Genomic DNA, 25,114 nt, shown 5'->3' with positions numbered 1-25,114 from the left:
AGCGAAAAAACCCCTAAACTTCCAAACAAGCACCGAGTGCGCAACGAGGTAATGAGAAACTCACAGAGAAACTCGCGGATTCTTCAACTGACCGCTGCAGCACACCTGCACCAGGGTAACCCTCCGCCTACACCACTCCCGCTTTACAGGTGAAAATAGAGCAACAGGACCGCTGATTCTTTGACTTTATTTATTTTCTGCTGTGTTTTACTTGCATCTATTTGAAAGACTGAGTGTAAACACAAAAAATATTTTATATTATGTGCAGAAAATAGGTTTAAATGTTAAACTAATTTCTTCCAGTCAGAGAATGTTGCATATAATTACATTTTTGCTTGATGCATAAAGTTAAAAGATTAAAACTAATAAAACAAGTTAAAAAAAAGAGACTTTTCCATTTGATTACATTTTGTATGATGGATTATGCAGAAAAAGTAATATTGGGCTGAAAGATCTATCGCTTTATCACCTATTCAGGTTGTAAATCGTGTTTTTAAAAAGTAACTAAGTAACTAAGTAATTAATTACTTTTGAAAATAAGTAATCAGTAAAGTAACGGGATTAATTTTTGGGGGAAGTAATCAGTAATTAGTTACTGATTACTTTTTTCAAGTAACTTGACCAACACTGGATACAGCCTGTGTGTGAGAAGCTTGGGGGCAGACAGACTCTGGAGGTTCAGCCTACGACTCCCAGAGTGCATTTCTCTTCATGTCTGTGCTTCATGGCTGGTGCCATAGCAGCAGAATTATAGAGGGCTTCCTCTGGGCCATTCAGACTGTTTAGGGAGAATTAGCTGAGTGTGAGGATTATGGGTAGTGTAGTGTTTATGACAGCCGGAGGAAGGACTTCCTGTAGGACCTCCGAGTCCTATCTGAAAGGTTTTTTTTACCTTCAGGTGTAAAGAGGCGTCATTGAAGGGAGGGGCTAAACACTGACAGCCCTGTCACATGACTGAGTTTAAAGCACAGGCTCTGCTACAGCTGGCATATAGTTTACGCTTTAAAAGCAGACAGCCCAATTGTAATATGATTACATTTCATGCTCACATGTGATGGCAGACTGAGATCCAGTCATCAAATGATGTCAGACTGCATTTTAAAGCACCTGAGTATCACCTTAATCAGCCTCAGCAGGTCAACTTGGATCCACAAACCAGGTCCGAGTTCACCTGGACGGAGGGGCGGGTCCAAGGTGAATCCGGATCACAGATTCAGGCTGATCCAGCTCATCTCACAGCGGCTTAAGTTTTCCCAACACTGTTCCCGCACATGACTCATCTTCCTTCGCCATGGCAAATCCAGCTCTCACCACTTATGACTAATCGATGCAGAAGGGGAGGAGTCAGAGGAAGAGGGTGGGGAGGACTTTATTTATAGACCAAACCCAGCGAGGGGGTGGGGCTTCAACCAATGAATAATCAGAGAGCAGTTTGGTCACATGACTCTTGCAAAGACAACACCATCATGGGAAAAAAATCTTTATTCTGTTAATTTGTACAAATAAAGTTTCTGTTGTTCATAAAGTTCACTAGCAGCAGCTCTCAGCTCTGCTCGCTGGTGATTGGCTGTTAGGTGGAGGTTGAGGCAGGAGGCACTCATCATCTGCCCTTCTTCGTCTTGGCCACCTTCTCCTTCCTCTTCTTCACGTGCTTGGGTACTTTGGTTCGACGTTTCTCTCGCTGAGCCTCCTTCACCATCTTCTTCCTCTCCTGAAAGGAAACATGGCGAGACGTGACGTCAGGAACGACGCGCACAACACTTTGACCTCTGACCTGCTGCAGCAGCCATCTTCTTATTAATAACATGACAGTTCCCAGTGCTCAGAAAGACGGTTTGAACCACGTTTTCTGAGCAGTAACCTGCTCCTGCTGCTTCCTGTATGTAGCTCTGTATGTGCGTTTGTTATTTACTCCTCCAGCTACGCCTGTAATCGGCCTTGTGTTTGTACATGTGCCACAAAGCGTTGGCTGCTCCACACGCAGGAGGCAAACACTGAAGAGGAGAAGAAGACTCACACTTCTCAGAAACACCCTTTGATTGTATTTACGTGCCATTTAAGCTCCGCCTCTTTGCTCTTCACCGTGTGTAGACAGACTCATTAAATGATGACATCACTGCTGCTGCCGTGTCATCAGTGTGTTTGTGGGCTTGTCACACGCCACTCATAGACACGCTTCTACTGCAGGTCTATTTTTAGTCATGTTTCCATGACGATCACAGAGCGCTACGAGTTCAAACGAAGCCCTGAAGCAAAAACTGATCATCATCTGCCATTGATCAGTGCTGGACCCGTAAACACGCTCAGCCTCTCTCTGACAAACGGAGGCGCCGCAGACCTTCAGGCTGTCAGCAGTTTAACCTTGCTGGCAGTGGGCGGAGCAACCCCTCCTAGCCTGCTGGTACGTTCAGCTCCGGTATCGTTTGTAAAATCCCAGGTGACATCAGAAAACTGGCCTCTGACCTTGAATTCACAGTCACTTCAAACTCGTTAGACATTTTTGGTGGACATCGTCTCAATCTCGAGTTGTCGCTTTCACAATCTTGGGTGTGCAAACCTCCGCCCACCCAGCAGGGTGTCGACACACCCCACAGTCAGCTGCACCTGACGGCGAAACACTCGCCCCAGCTGTCTTAGCTAATTCTAACCTTCCTTCTGTCGAACAGAAGAGCCAGCTGCACAAACAGATAAACCCCGAACACCGCTGCTGCTGCTTCACCTTTCTGTCCATCTGAGCATCCTCACTTTGCTGCTCCTCCTCCTCTTCTTCCTCCTCTTCTTCCTCCTCTTCCTGTGAGGAGGAGCAGTCGTCCTCCAGGAGAGCGGGAACCTGAGGAGACACCAGACAGGTGAGATCACCTGAGCTGTTGAGGCCCTTTCAGGATCTGATCAGCTCTCCTCGCTGTGGAGCTGTTTAACTGCCTAGAGGGGTTTTAAGATGGCAGCCACAGAGCAAGACCTTCCTCCTAAAATACTCCACGCCCACGCTACGCTAAGGGCCGCCTGACGTGTGACGTACCGTCTGAACTCCAGAGAGGTCCTTCTTCAGCCCTGTCAGCGTCTGATACAGGATCTGAGAGACACAAAATACCTTCATCATCATCGGCATCATCATCACCATCATCAGCATCATCGAGTTCGTGGTCTTACATTGTCATTCTGTCCACTGATGGCCGACTCTTCCTCCTGCGTCCTCACCAGGTCGACGTCACGCTCGTAATGACTCACCTCAGTCAGAGTACGGGGGATGTAGGCCTTTTTAAACACCTGAGGGGTCAGAGGTCAGAAGTGAGACTGGCTCAGAAAGGGCAAACTCATCAGTGTAAGCAGCTGTGAGGCATCACCTCCTCGTCCACACCATCCTGACTCGATCGCTCCTCCGACGTCCTCTCAGCTGCAATCACCATCGCCTGAACAATCAGAGAGAAGTGCGATAAGTGTCAATCAAACAAGTTCTGCACATTCTTGCAAAAACATGACCCGTGCAGCTGTTAGCACCTTGTCCAGGTACAGGTCAATGTTCTGGCTGGTGATGGACGGGTCAGTGATGAAGTCAAAGAGCTCCCTGACTGTCATCACAGCCACGCCGTGCTTCACAAAGAACTCTGGGAAAGAAGACAGCGCAGTCAGAGGCCAGAGCACGACATCTTCAGAAGAACCTGCTCTTCACTTTCACCTGTTATTCTGAAAGAACCCCTCTCACCATTGATGTTGCTGCAGTCCTTCCGCAGGAACTCCAGGGCGTGAGGATGATCGTGCTCCACCGACTGCGACACATCGATGATGTAAGCGTCTCCGTTGTGATACCTGCAGACAGCCGAAATACATCAAACACACCGAAGGGTCCACAGGAAGTTTACTTTGAAAGAGTCAACTCACAGCATGTTGAACTCGCTGAGGTCGGCGTGGACGAGTCGAGCCTCCTGAAACATCTTCCTCATGTTCTGTATGACCTGCAGGTAGAGCTCCCGAGCCTTCGACTCCGAAAGTGAGGCGTTCTTCAGCAGAGGGGCTGGACTGTCCCATGAATGAAAGAGACAGCGATGAATAAAGGAGAACACAACTCCAGGAAGAGATAAAACTTCTGAGGTGGCCAGCGTATGACCCTGATTTTTTACCTGCTTCCCACGATAGTAGATTTGAACCATGGGTGTGGCATGGAATCACTGCTGGGTGTTTGGTTATTGTAGAATCTAAAATTATGGCTTTTGATACCCTATGCAAGACTTACGACCTCGAGAAACAAGACTTTTTTTGATACTTGCAACTCCGTGACTATATTGGCAAAAGACTGAAGAGCTGTGTCCGTGGAGACTTCTCGATTGTTAATATTTTCATTGATGCTTATGACTCTGGGAGTAACAGAGCCTTGATAAGTAAATTGTACAAATGTATGACTAAGCTCAAAGGGCACTCAACGATTTACATAAAGCAGAAATGGGAAAAAGAAATGGACATTGTGATTACAGAAGATGGGTGGGCACGGATCTGGGAGACACAGTTTACCACGACATGTGGCGGGACTTCTGCTGGAAGAACATTATACGCTATTTCATAACGCCTAAACAGAAGTCTAAATTCAGTGCTACACCTGCGTTTTGCTGGAGGAATTGTGGGGAAGACGTGGCTGATTACGGTCATATATTCTGGTCCTGCCCACTCATACGACCCTTCTGGATGGAAGTTATAAAGATAATTTCAGAGGTGTTGGGATTCCACGTGTCTCGTACATTTACCTCATTGTATCTGGGATATTTTACAGACGATTTAGTTGCAGATGATGTTTATCTTCTGAAAGTTCTCTTGGCTTCTGCGAAGAAGGCCACAACAAAACGCTGGCTCTGTAGAGATCCTCCCACTGTAACACTTTTTACCTCTATAGTGGAAGACGTCAAATTGATGGAATGTATGACTTTCACTCTGCGACTGCAGGGAGATTTGGGAAGGAGACGATGGAGAAAATGGCTGGACTTTACAGCTTGTGGCAGCACCCTTTGATGCATAGAATTAGTAATGCAGACTTGCTGACGTATGTATGTGTGGATGTGCAGATGTATGTACGGGCGTATGTTATCTTCCCATGACCTCATACTGTTTCTGTTTTTTCTTTTTCTATTTTATCTTGTTGCATAAAAATGTTCCTAAATAAATAAAAAGTGTCAAAAAAACCTGTAAAATCACCTTAAAGTCAGCGTAAGACTCTGCTGATGTGATCGATTATTAATCGGACCGATACTTACACGTTGTCTTTTCCAATGAACCCCATCAGCAGAACGTGGCTTCTGAGGAGGAGAGGTTCTGGGCTCGGGATTCCCGCCGTCTGCAGCCTGAAACACACACACGAGTTCTACTGGGTTCTAGCAATCCGAACAAGTTCTGACAACGGGACAGGTTCCATGTTTTTAACAGGTTATGCAATCAGAGCGGGTCCATGTTATCAGTAAGAGCATCTCTAACGCTTGACACAGGCTTTACTGGGTTCTACCAGTCAGAACCAGTTCTGTTTGGTTCTGGGTGTGGTTACAAAGGTTCTGACCTGATGAGGTTCCTCATCTCCTTCTCTGCCCATGTTCTCACCATCTTCCGGGGGTTTCCTTTACAGTACCCATGACGGAACCTGCAGAATAGAATAGAATAGAATAGAATAGAATAGAATAGCCTTTATTGTCATTGTACAGAGTACAACGAAATTGGAGTGCCACTCCCTTGGTGCAAGTTTCAATAATAAATATAAATGTAAAATATAAAAAGTACAAAAAAACAATCGTAAGTACTCAAACAATAGTATGTACAATATATACAGGATAGCAGCATTAATATAATGACAGTATGAATAGCAGCATAATATAATGACAGTGACGGTATGGAATAGGTTCAGTTGTTTTTGTGCTTATTTACTACGGTGATAGCTCTGGGAAAGAAGCTATCCCTGAATCTGTTTGTCCTGGTTTTATGTGACCTGTACCGTCGGCCTGACGGTAATAGTTCAAACAGTTGGTTGCTGGGGTGAGAGTGGTCCTTGATGATATTGCCAGCTCTGCTGAGGTACCGAGAGTTTGCAGTGACCTCCAGGCTGGGCAGAGAGCAGCCAGTGATCTTCTGGGCTGTGTTGATGACCCTCTGCAGTACTTTCCTGTCTGCAGCTGAGCACCCTGCATACCATGTTGTTGTGCCGTACGTTAGGATGCTCTCTATGGTGGCTCTGTAAAATGTCACCAGCAGCCTCTCCTCCAGGTTGTTCCTCCTGAGCACTCTCAGAAAGTGAAGATGCTGCTGGGCCTTTTTAACCACCGCTGTAGTATTTGCAGTCCAGGAGAGGTCATCAGAGATGTGCACGCCCAGAAACCTCATGGAGTGTACCCTCTCCACACAGCTCCCGTGAATGTAAAGTGGGGCCGGGTCTGCTCTGCCCTTCCTGAAGTCCAAGATAAGTTCTTTAGTTTTCGTGGTGTTCAGTTGGAGGTTGTTAACTGAACACCACTCAGTCAGTCTGTTGACCTCATCTCTGTAGTCCGACTCATCCCCCCTTGAGATGAGTCCAACCACTGTGGTGTCATCTGCGAACTTTATGATGGTGTTTGAGAGATGGGTAGGGGAGCAGTCGGATGTGTAGAGCGTAAACAGGAGGGGACTCAAAACACATCCTTGTGGAGACCCGGTGCTGAGTGTGATGGTGCTGGACCGGTGGGGGCCGAGTCTGACAGACTGTGGTCTATTTGTCAGGAAGTCCTTGATCCAGAGGCAGATGGGGGTGGAGAGTCCCAGGTGAGACAGTTTCTGGACCAGGATCTCCGGGATGATATGATTGAATGCTGAGCTGAAGTCCAGAAAGAGCATTCTCACATAGCTTCCTCGGTGCTCCAGGTGACTCAGCGCAGTGTGGAGCGCTATGGTGATAGCGTCCTCGGTGGAACGATTTGTCCTGTAGGCAAATTGGTGGGGGTCCAGAGTGGGAGGCAGACCGGCCCTGATGTGCTGACAGACCAGTCTCTCAAAGCACTTCATCACTACAGGCGTAAGTGCAACAGGCCTGTAGTCATTTGGGCTGGCCACAGCTGTCTTCTTGGCGATGGGGATGATGGTGGAGGTTTTGAGGCAGGGCGGGACGGTGTTTGATGACAAGGAAAGGTTGAAGATTTTAGCGAAGACTCCGGTCAGTTCGTCAGCACATGCTCTGAGAACCTTTCCATGTATTCCATCAGGACCTGCCAGTTTGTCCAACAGGACAAACTGTTCCTGAAGGAGTCTCCTGCTGTACCTGGAGGCAACAGGAAGTGCTCGTGGTGTACCTGAGCGCTCTTCTTCTGTGGTGCCGGACTCACCTGAACTCCCCGCTGACGTACTTATCGCGGTCTTTGAACAGCAGGATGGACGTCTTGTAGATCTTGATGGCTCTGCTGTCCCCGGCTGCTGTGCTGGCGTGATAAACGTTTGCCTGAGAGGGACGAGTATTGATCAGCGCACGTGTAACTGTTCAGCGCATTGATCGAGCGATTAGTGAATGGTCTGACCTCCTTCCCGGTGCTGATGCAGCCGTTGATCTCGGAGATAATTCCTCGACTCAGCATCTTAAAGAGAATCATTCGAGTTCGAGGGTCTAACACCTGAAGAAGAAGAAAGCATCAGCTGCTTATTGATCTTCACCTTATTGATTATCTTTCACCTCCTGGCATTTCTTTCCTAAAGAACTCAGTAAAAGTGGTAGCATCGCATCACAACAACAGTCGCCTCGAGGTGCTCTAGATTGTAGGCCAGAGCCGCTACAGGAACTCACCTGTTCCACTGTGGCTCGATCTGATTTGTCCCTCACTCTGTACCTGTGGAGAGAAGCCAATCAGGATGTGAGTCACAGCAGGAACACCACGGCTGATGGCAGCATCATCAGCTGCTCTCACACTCACGTGTCGGCTTCTCTCTGTTTCTGCATCGTCGTCACTTTATTGATCACTGAGTCTGCGTAGTTCAGTTTGTCTGCCGGAAAACAAAGACGATCAGTCGATTCAATCGATTCCTGATCATAACTACAAAGCCTACACCGACGTTGGACCAGAGACGCAGACTCGATGATGCTTCACTGGCTCCAGACCTCCACAGCGGCTTATAGCAGGCCGTTGGGTGCAGGTGATCAATCAATACAATCAATACTGACAATCAGCTGTGAGCAGACAGGTCGCTCTGAAAGGCGGATGAAATGCCACATCGATGTCGTTTAAGAGCTTCACGAAACTAAAAAGCTGTGTGTGAGTATGTTCCTGTCTAGCTATCTTTGTGAGGACCAAAATCTGCATTTTGTGTGTGTGTTTCTTACCCAGGTTGATCTTGTGTTCATATTTCCTCAGAGCTTTGTCAGATGGCGTTGATGACGGCAGCTTCTTATTGGACGGATTCTGTCTGTTGGACTGCAGTCGGAGACTCTGTGCACAAAAATAACTCAGGTTATAACGTCTCACACACACACACACACACAGAGAGACTGAGGAGGAGCTTCTTCCCGCAGGCGATACGGTCTCTCAATCACACCACCACACAGTACTGACCCACACATACAGTTCTTACACACACACTGGACTTTCTGGACATTGTTTCACTTCATTACTTAAATCACGCTGCTGTTATTGTGTATATATTTATTTATATTTCTTCATACATTCTTATATAGTTCTATATTGTGTATTTTGTTGTACAGTTATTTTATTTTCAACTTTAATTTATATATTTTATCTTATTCTCCCAGTTAAATTTACCCTTCATTCTAATTTGTGTTGTACAGTTATTTCATTTTTAACCTTAATTTATATTTTATTCCTTCCTAGTTAAATTTACCCTTTTTAATTTTTCATATTTATTTCCTATCTTATTCATAGCCTTTTCCTTTTTTGTTTTCTTTAGGTCACGAGCAGTTGTCCAAGCATTTCACTACATATCGTACTGTGTATGACTGTGTACGTGACAAATAAAAAAATTTGAATTTGAATTTGAATTTGAGATACAAGAACAAGATGGCGCCGAGTATGGCAGCCTCGTCGCGAGCTCCCCCAAGCAACGGCTTTCTTCTGTGTTTAATTTTACTTTTCCTTTATTTTTTCACGAGCAGCACTTGTCTCCTTGTGTACGACCGACAAACCTTACTGGACATAAAAGACGGTCTTTCTTATAACTTTCCGGAGTTCAAGTTTTGCAACACGGACGCTCCGTTTGCAGACCCCCCATTCATCTCACCTGAGACGCCTTTGTTCTCTGGCCCTGGAGGCCGCAAACGCCGACGCAGAGGGAGAAGATCTGGCGTTCTGGTTCGACTGAGACGGCGCACTAACAGACCACCGTTACCCAGTTTATTACTGGCTAATGTGCAGTCTCTGGAGAACAAGCTGTGCGAGCTTCGGGCACGGATCTCATTCCAGCGAGAGATGCGGGACTGCTGCGTGATCTGCCTCACAGAAACCTGGCTATCGGACAAAGTACCGGACTCCGCAATACAACTGCCGGGGTTCTCTGTGCACCGCGCGGACAGGTCACAGGATCTTACTGGGAAAAGCAGAGGCGGTGGTGTGTGTTTCATGATCAACAACAGCTGGTGTGATTATGCGAACGTGCACCCGGTCAAATCCTTCTGCTCACCGGACCTGGAGTACCTGATGATTAAGTGCCGGCCATTCTGGCTACCGAGGGAATTTACAGCAGTGATTATTACGGCTGTTTACATTCCCCCACAAGCCGACACTGACCGTGCACTCAGGGAACTGTACAGCGCGATCAGCAGCGAGGAAACCGCACACCCAGAGGCAGCGTTTATCACAGCCGGAGACTTTAATAAGGGAAACCTGAAGAAAGTCTCACCAAAACTCCATCAACACATCCATTTCAACACTCGTGGAGACCGGCTACTTGACCACTGCTACACCTCTTTCCGGGATGCGTACAAAGCCCTCCCCCGCGCCCCATTCGGCCAATCAGATCACCGCTCCATCCTGCTCCTGCCCGCCTACAGGCAGAAGCTGAAACAGGAAGCTCCAACCCGGAGGGCGGTGCACTGTTGGACGGACCAATCGGAGTCTGCGCTGCGGGACTGTTTTGATCACGCGGACTGGGAAATGTTTCACGTGGCCGCCAGAGACATTGATGAATACACAGACTCAGTCTGTGGATTTATCAGGAAATGTGTGGAAGATGTCGTCCCAGCCAGAACAGTTAAATCCTTCCCAAATCAAAAACCCTGGATTAACGGAGATGTTCGCGCGGCACGGAACACCGCCTTTGCCTCCGTGAACACATCGGACTACAAACACGCACATTACCAACTCCGGAAGACGATCAAAGCAGCCAAACGTGAGTACAGGGACAGGGTGGAGCAACAGTTTGACAACCCTCGGAGTATGTGGCAGGGACTAAACACGATCACAGACTTTAGAGGGAAAACCAGCACACCGCAGACCACGGCCTCTCTGTGTGAGGATTTAACGTATTCTACACTAGATTCGACGCAGCGAACACCATGAGACCGGACAGTGTGCGCACCGCGGATGACGTCAGTGCGCACACTGTGTCTGAGGAGGATGTGCGGAAGTGCTTCAGGAAGGTGAACGCACGCAAAGCTACTGGTCCGGACGGGATTCCCGGCCGCGTCCTCAAGTCATGCGCGGCTCAGCTGGCTGGAGTGTTCACGCACATCTTCAACCTTTCCCTCTCTCTGTCTGTAGTCCCAGCCTGCTTCAAAATGGCCACCATCGTCCCTGTACCCAAATCCTCCACCATCTCCTCATTGAACGACTGGCGACCTGTAGCCCTGACCCCCATCGTAAGCAAATGCTTCGAGAAGCTGGTCAGGGACTTCATCTGCTCTGCACTACCCGACTCACTGGACCCTCTACAGTTCGCATACCGCCACAACAGGTCCACTGATGATGCCATAGCCCTGACACTACACACTGCCCTGTCACACCTGGAGAAGAGAGACACGTATGTGAGGATGCTGTTTGTAGATTACAGCTCAGCATTCAATACCATCGTTCCCTCGAAGCTGGACAGGAAACTGCAGGATCTAGGACTGAGCAGCTCCCTCTGCAGCTGGATCCTTAGCTTCCTGTCTGACAGACGCCAGGTGGTCAGACTGGGCAGCATCACCTCATCCCCCAAATTCAAATTCAAATTTTATTTGTCACGTACACAGTCATACACAGTACGATATGTAGTGAAATGCTTGGACAACTGCTCGTGACCTAAAGAAAACAAAAAAGGAAAAGGCTATGAATAAGATAGGAAATAAATATGAAAAATTAAAAAGGGTAAATTTAACTAGGAAGGAATAAAATATAAATTAAGGTTAAAAATGAAATAACTGTACAACACAAATTAGAATGAAGGGTAAATTTAACTGGGAAGAATAAGATAAAATATATAAATTAAAGTTGAAAATAAAATAACTGTACAACAAAATACACAATACACAATATAGAACTATATAAGAATGTATGAAGAAATCTAAATATAAATAAATATATACACAATAACAGCAGCTGTACAAGTATTAACTGGAAATGAAGAATATAATGTCCAGTGTTGTGCAAAACCAAAGTCCAGAAAGTCCAGTGTGTGTAAGAACTGTATGTGTGGGTCAGGACTGTGTGGTGGTGTGATTGAGAGACCGTATCGCCTGCGGGAAGAAGCTCCTCCTCAGTCTCTCTGTGTTGGTCTTCAGGGAGCGGAATCGCTTTCCTGACCTCAGCAGAGAGAACAGTCTGTTGTTGGGATGGCTGAGGTCCTTCACGATCTTCCTGGCCTTGGTCCAGCACCGCCTGCTGTAGATTGAGTGCAGGTCAGGGAGCTCGGAGCGGATGGTGCGCTCAGCTGACCGCACAACCCTCTGTAGAGCTCGTCTGTCCTGCATGGTGCTGTTCCCGAACCAGGTTAAGATATTTCCCACCAGGATGCTCTCTATGGTGCACGAGTAAAAGTTCCTGAGCACCTTGGAGGGCAGTTGGAAGTCTCTCAAGCGTCTGAGGTGGTAGAGACGCTGTCGGGCCTTTTTCACCACGGTGTTGATGTGACAGGACCATGACAGGTCCTGCGTGATGTGAACTCCGAGGTATTTGAAGCTGTCCACTCTCTCCACTGGGCACTCGTTGATGACGGGGGTCTGGTAGTTCCTCTCCTGCTTAGTGCTGAAGTCCACTATCAGCTCCTTTGTCTTACTGACGTTTAGAAGGAGGTTGTTCCTCTGGCACCAGTTCTCCAGATTCCTAATCTCCTTCAGGTAGGCCGTCTCGTTGTTATCAGAGATCAGGCCCACCACGACGGTGTCGTCAGCAAACTTGATGATGGTGGTGGAGCTGGTAGTGGCCACACAGTCATATGTGTACAAAGAGTACAGCAGGGGGCTCAGAACACACCCCTGGGGGGCTCCAGTGCTGAGAGTGGTGGAGGCTGAGACATGTCCGCCCATCCTTACTGCCTGTGGTCTGCCAGTTAGGAAGTTGGAGATCCACTGACACATAGATGAGCTGAGTCCCAGATGCTCCAGCTTGGTGGTGAGTGTGGAGGAAATTATGGTGTTAAATGCAGAGCTGTAGTCTATGAAGAGCATTTTAACATAATTCCCCCTTCTAGTGTCCAAGTGAGTGAGTGATGTGTGGAGGAGATGAACACTGGTGCTCCACAGGGGTGTGTACTGAGCCCTCTCCTGTACTCACTCTCACCTACGACTGCACAGCCACTAACAGCTCCAACATCATTGTGAAGTTTGCGGACGACACTACAGTGGTGGGTCTTATCACCAACGGTGATGAGACGGCTTACAGGAAGGAGGTCAGCGCCCTGACCCACTGGTGTCAAGACAACCATCTCACCCTCAACGTCGCAAAGACAAAGGAGTTGATAGTGGACTTCCGGAGGTGCAGAGAAGTACACACCCCCATCACCATCAATGGCGCTGCTGTGGAGAGAGTGAGCAGCTTCCGGTTCCTTGGTGTACATCTGGCTGAGGATCTTACGTGGTCAGTACACACAAACAAAACAGTGAAGAAGGCGCAGCAGCGCCTCTTCTTTCTCAGGAGACTGAAAAGATTCGGCATGAGCCCCCGCATCCTCAGGACCTTCTATCACTGTGCCATTGAGAGCATCCTCACTGGATGCATCACCACCTGGTACGGCAACAGCACCGCCTACAACTGCAAAGCTCTCCAGCGAGTAGTGCGGTGCTCTGAACGGATAATTGGAGGTGAGCTTCCCTCCCTCCAAGACATCTACAGGAAGCGCTGCCTGAGGAAAGCGGGGAGGATCATCAAGGACTCCAGTCACCCCAGCCATAAACTGTTCAGACTGCTTCCATCAGGAAGGAGGTTCTGCAGCATCCGGTCCCGTACCAGCAGACTGAGAGACAGCAGACTACCACCAAATATGAATTCTGCCAACATTAGTCTCCTGCTAAAACCAGGCAAAGACCCTTTATTTCCCTCAAGCTATCGTCCAATTTCTCTTTTAAATGTAGACCTTAAAATAATCTGCAAAGCTCTCTCAAAGAGATTAGAGAAAATGACCCCCCTCTTAATTCATCCTGACCAAACTGGTTTCATAAAAGGTCGGCACTCCTCAACAAACACTCGTAGATTACTTAATTTAATAGACTACTCATACGATAAAAACATCGAAGCCATAATATTATCTCTAGATGCAGAAAAAGCATTTGACAGAGTTAATTGGAAATTTTTATTCGCAACTTTACACAAATTTGGTTTTGGAAACTCTTTCATAAACTGGATAAGAATATTATACAATTCCCCAACGGCTCATATCAGAACAAATGACCAGACATCCTCCAGCTTCTGTCTCCTGAGGGGCACCAGACAGGGATGCCCACTCTCCCCCTCACTTTTTGCAATTTTTATCGAACCTCTAGCAGCAGCATTTAGACAGGCTACAACAATTAAGGGCATAAAATGTAAGAACATAGAACATAAAATCAGTCTCTATGCGGATGATGTGTTGCTTTTTCTGCAAAACACACAAACCAACCTCTCTGAGGTAATTACTTTAATAAACTGGTTTTCAAGAGTTTCAGATTATTCAATTAACTGGCCAAAATCTACAGTTCTCCCCATTAACTGCTCCTTCCATAATTCTTCCTCTGCCCCACTGCAATCCGGAAATATTAAATATTTAGGTATTAATATCTCTCCTAAGCTTTCAGACTTAACTAAACTAAACCACATCCCACTTCTAAAGAAAGTAGAAGGCGATCTGACTAGATGGAAATCTTTACCCATATCACTCATGGGAAGGGTCGCCACTATAAAAATGATGATCTTGCCAAAAATAAATTACTTATTTTTGATGATCCCTAACAAACCATCACAAGATTGGTTCAGATCTCTGGATTCATATATTTCCAAATTCCTTTGGAAAGATAAACCCCCGCGTATTAGCTTAAAAACGCTACAAAGAACCAAGGATAGAGGAGGATTAGATCTGCCTAATTTTCACCAATACTTCTTAGCCAACAGGCTTCAGTTCATCTCAGAATGGTTAAAACATACCTTCTTAGTTGAGCCCTGGCTAGATGTTGAACAGGCACTATGCAAGGATCTAGAGATTTCAGACCTACCATTTATTAGCTCAAACATCAAAAGACATGAATGCTTTAAAAGTATCAACATCAGCTTTTCTCTAACAGCATGGTGGGAGTTTCTAAAAATAACGGAGTCTTCATTAATCCCATGCAAACGTACACCTATCTGGAATAACCCTGACATATTACAAAACAATAATATGATTAATTTCCCAGAATGGAGTTGTAAAGGAATTAAATACTTAGAACATATATTAGAGGGAACAGAATTTATTCCATTTGACAGACTAGTTGAACAATATGGGATCAACAAGACAAGGTTTTTAGAATATCAACAAATTAAATCCATAGTAAAAAAGAAATTTAACCTCAGTCAAGTTGAATTACAAACACCACTAAGTGCGGCACATTTTCTTACTCTTAAATCCCCCAAATTATTATCTAAAATATACAGAACACTTTCTAAATTAGATGAATCAATATCCCTTCCTACTGCAAAGTGGGAAGCAGATTTATCAGTCAACCTAGACCAAAACTTCTGGTCTCAGATTTGCTTAAAAACTTTTAAATTAATTAAAAATCCCAGTCTGCAATTAATACAATACAAAATACTTCATAGAGTGCACTATACAGGTCATCGGATGTTCAAGATGGGCTTTACATCTTCCAACAACTGCTCACACTGTCAAGGCAATACACCAGACAATTACATCCACGCTCTTTGGTTCTGTCCACCAGTGCAAAAGTTTTGGCGCGAGATATGTGAAGACTTATCAAAATGTCTGAAATGTAACATTCCAACCTCCCCCTTAGTGTGTTTGTTGGGCAGCTTAGATAATGTCACTTCAGAAAAGAATATAGCCCATATGATCTTCACTGCCCTATGCATAGCCAAGAAAACAGTCCTCATGAACTGGAAAAATAAAAATAATCTTAATTCTAACCAATATAGAAATTATCTATTAGATTACATTAGTCTTGACACAGCCTCTGCCACCACATTAGATCAATTGCTCTGGGCCCCTTTTATCAGCTCCATCACCTAGTGGGGGTGGGGGGTCATAGTTTGGTCCCGCCTTCACTGTTGTGATTGGTGAGGGGGTAGGGACAGGCTTAGGGCGTCGGGGGGTTCCCCGGAGGCATCTTCCTTGGGGGGCTCAACCCGGGGTAGCGGTCACATCCGGTTGAGGGCTCTGTTGGCTCTCAGGTGACTGTTTCCTCACGGCTGCGTGCAGCGGGGCTAGGGGAGGGTCTGTGCTGACGGACGTGGGTTACTGACCTGGCAACCTGGCTGCCCCTGGGTGGGTCCGGGATGGGCGTGAGGTTTTGGGGGCGCTCCGTCTCTGGGCTGGGGCCCGGGCTGGGCCTCGGGGGCTCGGGTCCTGGTTGGTGTGTTGCCGGGGTTGTGGGCGGGTGGGTGCATGGGGGCCCGGCCCTGGAGCAGGGTGCCGCCGGTGCATCGAGCCGCCTGGGGGGCTCTTCAACTGGTGGGGGGGATGGTCACATCTTGCAGGAGCTTTCTTCTCTTAGGAACTCTCTGCAGGAGGGGGAGATACAGGAGAGGTGGAGGAAGATCTCAGCCTGGGCGTTTACCGTCTTATGTAGTCTGGAAGATGTGTGGTTGGTGGGGTGGGTGCAGTTTTCTCTGTGGTGGGGTTGGGTGGACTGTCCAGGGCTCTGTGGAGCCGGGGGGCGCTACTGCACTGGGCCCCGGTCTGATGGGCCTGGGCCCCCCTTCCCTGGCGGGTCGCGGAGGGTGGGAGTGCCTACTGGGGTCAGCGGGGGAGCTGGCCCCAGGGAGGGGTTACCTGCCCCTCCCTTCCTTCCCTCCCCATCTCCAGCTGCCTCCCTCTTCCCGCTCCTCCACAACCACCCACACATGCAGGGCCTTGGAGTGGGGGTATGTCACCAGGGTGCAGAGGAGGCTACCCCCCCCGTCCCCTTCTGGCTGCCTCTGCCTCAATTTTATCCCACAACTTAGACATTCACATTATTCACACTCTCATCACACATACATATAGGATCTTGGGGGTGGGCACAATCACGGAGTCCAAATCACCATCAGGGTGTATACCTCACCCCTGATGTCGTTGCCCACCTCTCAATTTTAAATACACTTAGTCATTGAGGGTTAGCAGGAGGGACTATGCGCTTACCTGCTGCTCCTTGGCAGGTAGCTCCATGCCCTCCTGGGTTTTAATTGCACCTTAGAACACATATGCATCAACACTACAATGAGCGGGTGGAGGGAGGTTTGGAGTCTTCTCCCACCCCCATTCTCTGCGGCCTGCTGGAGCGGGAGGGCTAGTAGGAGGAGTTGCCCGTCCGACTGCGGTCTGGGGTGTGGCGCCTCCCTGCTGCTGCGGAGTCGGGGTGGTCTGCCTCTCCCCACCGCAGGGAAAAGGGTAACACCACCTGGGTCTGGGTGCAATTCCCCCCTCCAGGGGCAAGGGTACCTAGACCCGGTTTGTAGAGTACGCTTGGGGAGTGTGATTGTGTGTACAGCGTCTCTTTATGTCTGTCTCCACGTTGGTTGAGTGTGGAGTAAGTGCATATGAGAGCATGAGGGTGGGAATGGATGTTTGTGTCTGTGTGTGCCTGTATGTCTGTGTCTATATGTCAGGTTGGGTATCAGACGCCACCTCTCTGGGGACACCTCAGGCCCTCCAAGGTTTGGAGGCCTATCTCCACCCACCACCACTTCCCCTGCCGGTGGCGGACTCCCTCAGGTGTCGGTGTGTTGGTGGTTCTTTGTGTCTGGGGGTGGGCGTCCGGGTGCACACCGGCTCACTCCTTGGCGGCCGCTTGTCGGGGCCTGGGGCCTGGGGCTCGCTCGGGCCCCTTTGGAGGTGGGGTGCCCCCGGCCTCTCGGCCTAGGGCTCGGTCACTCAGGCGCAGCTGGGGGCCGGCGGAGCTCACGGGCGCGTCACTGCAACTCCCCCTGACTTCTGCTCCGCGGCTGCTGAGTGAGCCCTCATCTGGGACTCTCCTCAGCTCTTACTGGGACAGTGGCGCGGCTGCCCCTCTGTTGGTCTTCCATGGTCTCTTGTGTTCTGGGGGCCTCTGGATGTCTGGAGTTTTGATCTCCTCCATACCCGCTTCACACCCTGGAGGACGGGGCTGTGGCCCCCCCACACTCCCTAGCAGATCATTACATGGAGAAACCTTTGGAATGCAAGCATGCTGATCCACACAGGTATGCACACATGGGTATTCACAGACGCGGACTAAAGCTTTCTTGGCTGCTGCCTCAAAGCACACTGTGCGCTGTCTATCTTGCGTGCTGCACAATATCGTTTATTACTTAGTAAATACTGATATCTATGACTAGCTAGTTTATTGTGATGGTGCTTTGTTTTCTCTATTATTATGTTGCTCTTTGTTGTTTGCTGTCTCCTCTGTTTGTTTTTGTTTGTTTGTTTTTTCTCCATACAGGTGACCCAGGAGTTTTTTTTTTCTTTCTCTCTCTTCCCCCCCCTTCTCACCGTCTCTTCTCCCCTTTGGTTTTCTTTCTTTCTCTCCCCCTCTCTCTCTCATTCATTCCCCCTGTCCTATTTATTAAAAAAAAAAAAAAAAAAAAAAAAAAAAAAATGACAAAGGATGAACTGAAGCTCTGCCATCACGTAATGTCGCATACTGCTGTTTCTGATGTCATTTAAAAAAAAAAAAAAAAAAAAAAAGAGAGACAGCTTCTTCCACCAGGCCATCAGACTGCTGAACACTTCATAGACACCTCAGCTTCACTACTGGAACTTTAACATTATGCACTCCATACTGTACAGTAACGCCACTGTTTTGCACATGTCTCACTCTGTATATTTTATATATTTTATTTATTGTTGACTCTATTTAATTTGTAAAATATATGTACACACACATGTAGAAAAATATTTAGTATACACATCCAGAAATGCATATACTATTATATATTGTACATATATTTATTAGTTTCAGATGTAGCCATTCTTGTATTTTGCTTGTTTACATTATTGTATTTTGCACACAAGAATTTCACTCACATGTACTGTACCAATGTACCTGCACATGTGATGTGACAATAAAAGTGATTTGATTTGATTTCACACACACACACACACACACACACACACACACACACACACACACACACACACACACACACACACACACACACACACACTCTTTGGCATCGAGCTAGCACTACAGAAGAGGAGCAACGCTGTCAGCTCATTTCTATTAGCTGACACTTATCAGCTCAACAAACATGCAGTTTGTCTCACAGTGTGTTGCAGCTAAAGGTCCAGCTGCTGTATTTGACAGGGAGAGAAAAGACAGAAAGCTACTTCACTCAGAGATGGAGACAGATTAGAAAGAAGGACAGGAGAGGAAGAAGGACGCTCATTTAAAGCTCACATGGAAGTCCTCGTGGTTTTAAATCTGTCACATTGTGTTTGTTCATAAACCTGCTACTAATCAAACTGAGGCAGACTGTCATTTAAAGGCTGCATGAGAATCCTCTGCAGGATGAACAGGTGAGTTCGCTGCACTGATGGGTTTACAGTAGAGTGTGTGACTGCTGCACAGTGGCTGTGGGTTCATGCTCACAGTTAGCTTATACCAAGGTATGGAGGGCCAGGAGTACCAAAAATAATTAAATAGCCCATTAAATAATTAAATGTTTAAGTAATGAATTAAAATGGAAAGAACCCCGACTCAACAATATGAATTTTACATTTGCTCAAATCTGGATGAATCCAGGTGTGTACATCCACAGAGAGCAGCAGGTCAGCTGATCACAGCCTGCACGCTAAGAAACTACTGGAGCTCTCAGTGGAAATGACTTTCAGTCTTTCCCCCACACTGAGACATGACAGCTGATTTAAAGGTTCCTCCACCTGCTGAATCCACATTAACCTCTGACTGTACACATATTCCTGTTTGGAGACAAAGTCCCCCTCTACAATGTAGGCAACAGGAAATAGAGACTTGTTTTTATTTCTATGCTTTTTATTCTGATTCAAGCTGTATAAACAAAGATAGACTAAAGTTTGTATTCCCATGAGAACCTTCACAGACATATTTGTATTCCCATCTATCTATCATTTTATAATTATGTTAATATAACGCAAGGTTCAGTTAGCTTTGCACAGAAACAGTCCTCCAAGGAACTACTCATCTCCTCAGTTAGCTCCTCTGTTAGCCCCTGTGTTAGTCCTGCTATTAGTCCCTGTTAGCTCCTCTGTTAGTCCCTCTGTTAGCCACTCTGTTAGTCCCTGTTAGCTCCTCTGTTAGTCACTCTGTTAGTCCCTGTTAGCTCCTCTGTTAGCCCCTCTGTTAGTCCTGCTATTAGTCCCTGTTAGCTCCTCTGTTAGTCCTTCTGTTAGCTCCTCTGTTAGTCCCTCTGTTAGCCACTCTGTTAGTCCCTGTTAGCTCCTCTGTTAGCCCCTCTGTTAGTCCTGCTATTAGTCCCTGTTAGCTCCTCTGTTAGTCCTTCTGTTAGCTCCTCTGTTAGTCCCTCTGTTAGCCCCTCTGTTAGTCCTTCTATTAGTCCCTGTTAGCTCCTCTGTTAGCCCCTCTGTTAGTCCTTCTATTAGTCCCTGTTAGCTCCTCTGTTAGTCCCTCTGTTAGCCACTCTGTTAGTCCCTGTTAGCTCCTCTGTTAGTCACTCTGTTAGTCCCTGTTAGCTCCTCTGTTAGCCCCTCTGTTAGTCCTGCTATTAGTCCCTGTTAGCTCCTCTGTTAGTCCTTCTGTTAGCTCCTCTGTTAGTCCCTCTGTTAGCCACTCTGTTAGTCCCTGTTAGCTCCTCTGTTAGCCCCTCTGTTAGTCCTGCTATTAGTCCCTGTTAGCTCCTCTGTTAGTCCTTCTGTTAGCTCCTCTGTTAGTCCCTCTGTTAGCCCCTCTGTTAGTCCTTCTATTAGTCCCTGTTAGCTCCTCTGTTAGCCCCTCTGTTAGTCCTTCTATTAGTCCCTGTTAGCTCCTCTGTTAGTCCTTCTATTAGTCCCTGTTAGCTCCTCTGTTAGTCCCTCTGTTAGCCACTCTATTAGTCCCTGTTAGCTCCTCTGTTAGTCCCTCTGTTAGTACTTCTATTAGTCCCTGTTAGCTCCTTTGTTAGTCCCTGTTAGCCCCTCTGTTAGTCCTTCTATTAGTCCCTGTTAGCTCCTCTGTTAGTCCCTCTGTTAGCCCCTCTGTTAGTCCTTCTATTAGTCCCTGTTAGCTCCTCTGTTAGTCCCTCTGTTAGTCCTTCTATTAGTCCCTGTTAGCTCCTCTGTTAGTCCCTCTGTTAGCCACTCTATTAGTCCCTGTTAGCTCCTCTGTTAGCCCCTCTGTTAGTACTTCTATTAGTCCCTGTTAGCTCCTTTGTTAGTCCCTCTGTTAGTACTTCTATTAGTCCCTGTTAGCTCCTCTGTTAGCCCCTCTGTTAGTCCTGCTATTAGTCCCTGTTAGCTCCTCTGTTAGTCCTTCTGTTAGCTCCTCTGTTAGTCCCTCTGTTAGCTCCTCTGTTAGTCCTTCTATTAGTCCCTGTTAGCTCCTCTGTTAGCCCCTCTGTTAGTCCTTCTATTAGTCCCTGTTAGCTCCTCTGTTAGTCCCTCTGTTAGCCACTCTGTTAGTCCCTGTTAGCTCCTCTGTTAGCCCCTCTGTTAGTCCTTCTATTAGTCCCTGTTAGCTCCTCTGTTAGTCCCTCTGTTAGCCACTCTATTAGTCCCTGTTAGCTCCTCTGTTAGTCCCTCTGTTAGTACTTCTATTAGTCCCTGTTAGCTCCTTTGTTAGTCCCTGTTAGCCCCTCTGTTAGTCCTTCTATTAGTCCCTGTTAGCTCCTCTGTTAGTCCCTCTGTTAGCCCCTCTGTTAGTCCTTCTATTAGTCCCTGTTAGCTCCTCTGTTAGTCCCTCTGTTAGTCCTTCTATTAGTCCCTGTTAGCTCCTCTGTTAGTCCCTCTGTTAGCCACTCTATTAGTCCCTGTTAGCTCCTCTGTTAGTCCCTCTGTTAGTCCTTCTATTAGTCCCTGTTAGCTCCTCTGTTAGTCCCTCTGTTAGCCACTCTATTAGTCCCTGTTAGCTCCTCTGTTAGCCCCTCTGTTAGTACTTCTATTAGTCCCTGTTAGCTCCTTTGTTAGTCCCTCTGTTAGTACTTCTATTAGTCCCTGTTAGCTCCTCTGTTAGCCCCTCTGTTAGTCCTGCTATTAGTCCCTGTTAGCTCCTCTGTTAGTCCTTCTGTTAGCTCCTCTGTTAGTCCCTCTGTTAGCTCCTCTGTTAGTCCTTCTATTAGTCCCTGTTAGCTCCTCTGTTAGCCCCTCTGTTAGTCCTTCTATTAGTCCCTGTTAGCTCCTCTGTTAGTCCCTCTGTTAGCCACTCTGTTAGTCCCTGTTAGCTCCTCTGTTAGTCACTCTGTTAGTCCCTGTTAGCTCCTCTGTTAGCCCCTCTGTTAGTCCTGCTATTAGTCCCTGTTAGCTCCTCTGTTAGTCCTTCTGTTAGCTCCTCTGTTAGTCCCTCTGTTAGCCACTCTGTTAGTCCCTGTTAGCTCCTCTGTTAGCTCCTCTGTTAGTCCTGCTATTAGTCCCTGTTAGCTCCTCTGTTAGTCCTTCTGTTAGCTCCTCTGTTAGTCCCTCTGTTAGCCCCTCTGTTAGTCCTTCTATTAGTCCCTGTTAGCTCCTCTGTTAGCCCCTCTGTTAGTCCTTCTATTAGTCCCTGTTAGCTCCTCTGTTAGTCCTTCTATTAGTCCCTGTTAGCTCCTCTGTTAGTCCCTCTGTTAGCCACTCTATTAGTCCCTGTTAGCTCCTCTGTTAGTCCCTCTGTTAGTACTTCTATTAGTCCCTGTTAGCTCCTTTGTTAGTCCCTGTTAGCCCCTCTGTTAGTCCTTCTATTAGTCCCTGTTAGCTCCTCTGTTAGTCCCTCTGTTAGCCCCTCTGTTAGTCCTTCTATTAGTCCCTGTTAGCTCCTCTGTTAGTCCCTCTGTTAGTCCTTCTATTAGTCCCTGTTAGCTCCTCTGTTAGTCCCTCTGTTAGCCACTCTATTAGTCCCTGTTAGCTCCTCTGTTAGCCCCTCTGTTAGTACTTCTATTAGTCCCTGTTAGCTCCTTTGTTAGTCCCTCTGTTAGTACTTCTATTAGTCCCTGTTAGCTCCTTTGTTAGTCCCTGTTAGCCCCTCTGTTAGTCCTTCTATTAGTCCCTGTTAGCTCCTGTGTTAGCTCCTCTGTTAGTCCCTGTTAGCTCCTCTGTTAGCTCCTCTGTTAGCTCCTCTGTTGCATAATCAGGCGTTCAACACATACATCATCAGCTGATCTCCTTTTACACCTGGAAGGCTATTGGTTCTTCCACCTCTACTCACTTCCTGTCTTACCTGAAAGCCACCCGCTGCCTGGTTATATCTTTTGGCCAGATCTGCTGCTGAGCTCCAGGCCCACTCATCCTCATCATCATCCTCATCCTCCTCCTCACTGAAATCCTGCTGCTCTGATGAAGGCAGTGCATCACTGATGCGAGTCAGCTCCACTGATTTGACGCTGCAGAACAAAAACAAACAAACAACAAAAACACAGTCAGAGCTGCTGAAATCTCTGCGAAAGTTACTCATACAGCAAACAAGATGTAATGATGAAAGAGGAGGCAGCCCTGGTGCCCCGATGGTCAGGAAGGCAGAGGCCCGAGCTGTGAACTGGTCCCCTCTGTGAAGCTATCAGAGCTCCTCTGTGGGTTAAAGTTGTGGTTCTGTTCTTGTGCCCTGAAGCCTGTCGATTGTATTTATGTAGTAAATATTAATGAATTTTACCTGCAAATATTGGCCTGAAACAAGAAGCCCTGATGGTGAGAGGCTGGTTTCTGTATGGGACTGAAACACCAACAGTACGGCCATGGAGACTTACACTGAGTGTGTGTGTGTGTGTGTGTGTGTGTGTGTGTAAGGTGCGTCAGTAACCGCGACAGAAAAGCTCACACATGAAAGCATCAGAGCATCAGCTGCTGAAACCCAGGCTACACCTGAGCTTACCTGGATAAGACTGAATCCTGCTATGGAGTGGTGACGCGTTACCATGGTGATTTAGCCAGGTACAGCCTCACTGTTTACAGCGCATTATCAAAACAAACAAACGAACTCACCTGTCCTCCTCCGCGTCATCAAACTGCCCAGGTACACACGCCGACTCCGCCATGACATCAAAGCCTCTTACACGTGCACAGGTGAGCGCTGAACCTTCTGGACCGACTGTGCTGCGCCGCTCCTCGTGTTTACGCCACTTCCGTGTTCGACCACGTGACTACGGAGAGCGGCGCGGCTCAGAGGATGACGTCACATCACCTCTACCGATCCCACTCTCAAACACACACACGCGGTAATCTAGCTTTCACCCAACAACAGGTGTTCTGGGAATCCTTTTTTTTTTTTTTCAATTATTAAACTTTATTAAGAAACAGTATACAGAACATGTATACAACCAGAACAAAATTAACATATGCCAGGGGGTGTAATACAAAGAATTACATACATTCAATAATTTGTAATTACTGAATGTTCGGCTTATCGGTCTGGAAGAGGGTCTGGAAAGTGGTGGCAGCATAAATGATTATGTGATGAAGATACTCGCGGATGGCCTAGGTCTACGAGGGGAGGAATATGAGCTGGGAGGAATATGAGCTGGAAAGATGCCACAGAAGTACGAGACCACGCCTGGGACCTGGTCAGTCACCTCGAATCGTGCTGGTGAGATTTCTCCGTTACACTGCACGACAAAAAGTTATCATGACCGCTAAACAGAAGAAAGGAATACTGTGGGAGAACTGTCGTTTGTCATTTTATGAAGATATGACCGCGGAGCGAGCGGCGCAGAGGAAGCTTTTCTCCCCAGAAATTCGTGCGTGAGAACTTTCAGGAAGTGGTGGAGTAAGGGGTTAATAAGCTAAATTACGTGCATGGGAGCGCATCGTTAATAATTTCATAAGACGGGGGCGGGCTCCCTGGGGTGTCGACGGGACAGCAGGAGGACAGCAGTTCACTGTCCACGGGACCATCACGGACCAGAGACAGTTTTGCCCACGGGGCTTTTGCGCTGTCATGTTCCTTTTTTGGACGGCGCTATTTCTTTTTTTTATGTTCGTTGTTTTTTATTTTTTTGGTAGAGATTCTATAGGTGAGGTACTGTTCTTGTTTAAACTTATGTTCTGGTTCAAGCAGGGTTATCAGCACAGGTTAAATGGTTATGGGTTGGAAGATATAAGGCTTATAGATACCTTAACATGGCATAGTCATGGGGAATGTGGACGTTAATATTGTGTCATGGAATATAAATGGCTGTGGCACACCAGTCAAAAGAAAAAAAGTGCTTAGCTACCTCAAGTCTCATAATGCTGATATTGCATACATCCAGGAGACGCATTTTGCGAATGAAAATGAAGCATTGAAATTAAAAAGGGATTGGGTTGGGAAAGTATTTCATAACTCAAGATCAAGCAAGAGTCGTGGTGTCATGATACTCATTAATAAAAGACTAAACTTTGTATTATTGAAGGAAAGCCGGGATGAAGACGGGCGAGTGTTGGCTCTGCAGGCTCTCATTAATGGAGTTCAGGTTGTTCTGTGCAATAT

The 25,114-nt window shown here is 47.1% G+C and overlaps 1 protein-coding gene across 1 annotated transcript; it reads right to left on the bottom strand.

The window, feature by feature from the left end:
* Positions 1 to 1,464: 1,464 nt before the first annotated feature.
* Positions 1,465 to 23,782, bottom strand: riok1 (RIO kinase 1 (yeast)). Its single transcript, XM_080907158.1, has 17 exons — positions 23,632 to 23,782; positions 22,874 to 23,036; positions 8,309 to 8,414; positions 7,902 to 7,971; positions 7,775 to 7,817; positions 7,512 to 7,604; positions 7,323 to 7,435; positions 5,537 to 5,617; positions 5,241 to 5,327; positions 3,880 to 4,017; positions 3,704 to 3,807; positions 3,499 to 3,605; positions 3,345 to 3,410; positions 3,151 to 3,267; positions 3,020 to 3,073; positions 2,720 to 2,830; positions 1,465 to 1,711 (listed from the first exon to the last, which is right to left on the bottom strand). The coding sequence occupies exons 1-17, from the start codon at positions 23,682 to 23,684 to the stop codon at positions 1,601 to 1,603; spliced, it is 1,617 nt and encodes a 538-aa protein (XP_080763284.1). The 5' UTR covers positions 23,685 to 23,782; the 3' UTR covers positions 1,465 to 1,600.
* Positions 23,783 to 25,114: the final 1,332 nt, after the last annotated feature.

The sequence above is a fragment of the Rhamphochromis sp. 'chilingali' genome, assembly GCF_963969265.1.
Source record: "Rhamphochromis sp. 'chilingali' genome assembly, chromosome: 16".
Classification (NCBI taxonomy): Eukaryota; Metazoa; Chordata; class Actinopteri; order Cichliformes; family Cichlidae; genus Rhamphochromis; species Rhamphochromis sp. 'chilingali'.
The sequence above is the reverse complement of the archived record's forward strand: the minus strand, read 5'-3'. Positions and strand labels throughout refer to the sequence as shown.

Bases quoted from the DNA above. Each gene is read 5' to 3' on its own strand.
- riok1 (XM_080907158.1), bottom strand. From the start codon at position 23,684: ATGGCGGAGTCGGCGTGTGTACCTGGGCAGTTTGATGACGCGGAGGAG. The intron at 5,618-7,322 runs GTGAGTCCGGCA...TCTATTCTGCAG, and splicing joins TACGTCAGCGGGGAGTTCAG to GTTCCGTCATGGGTACTGTA. The intron at 3,074-3,150 runs GTAAGACCACGA...TGTGTCTCTCAG, and splicing joins TCAGTGGACAGAATGACAAT to ATCCTGTATCAGACGCTGAC.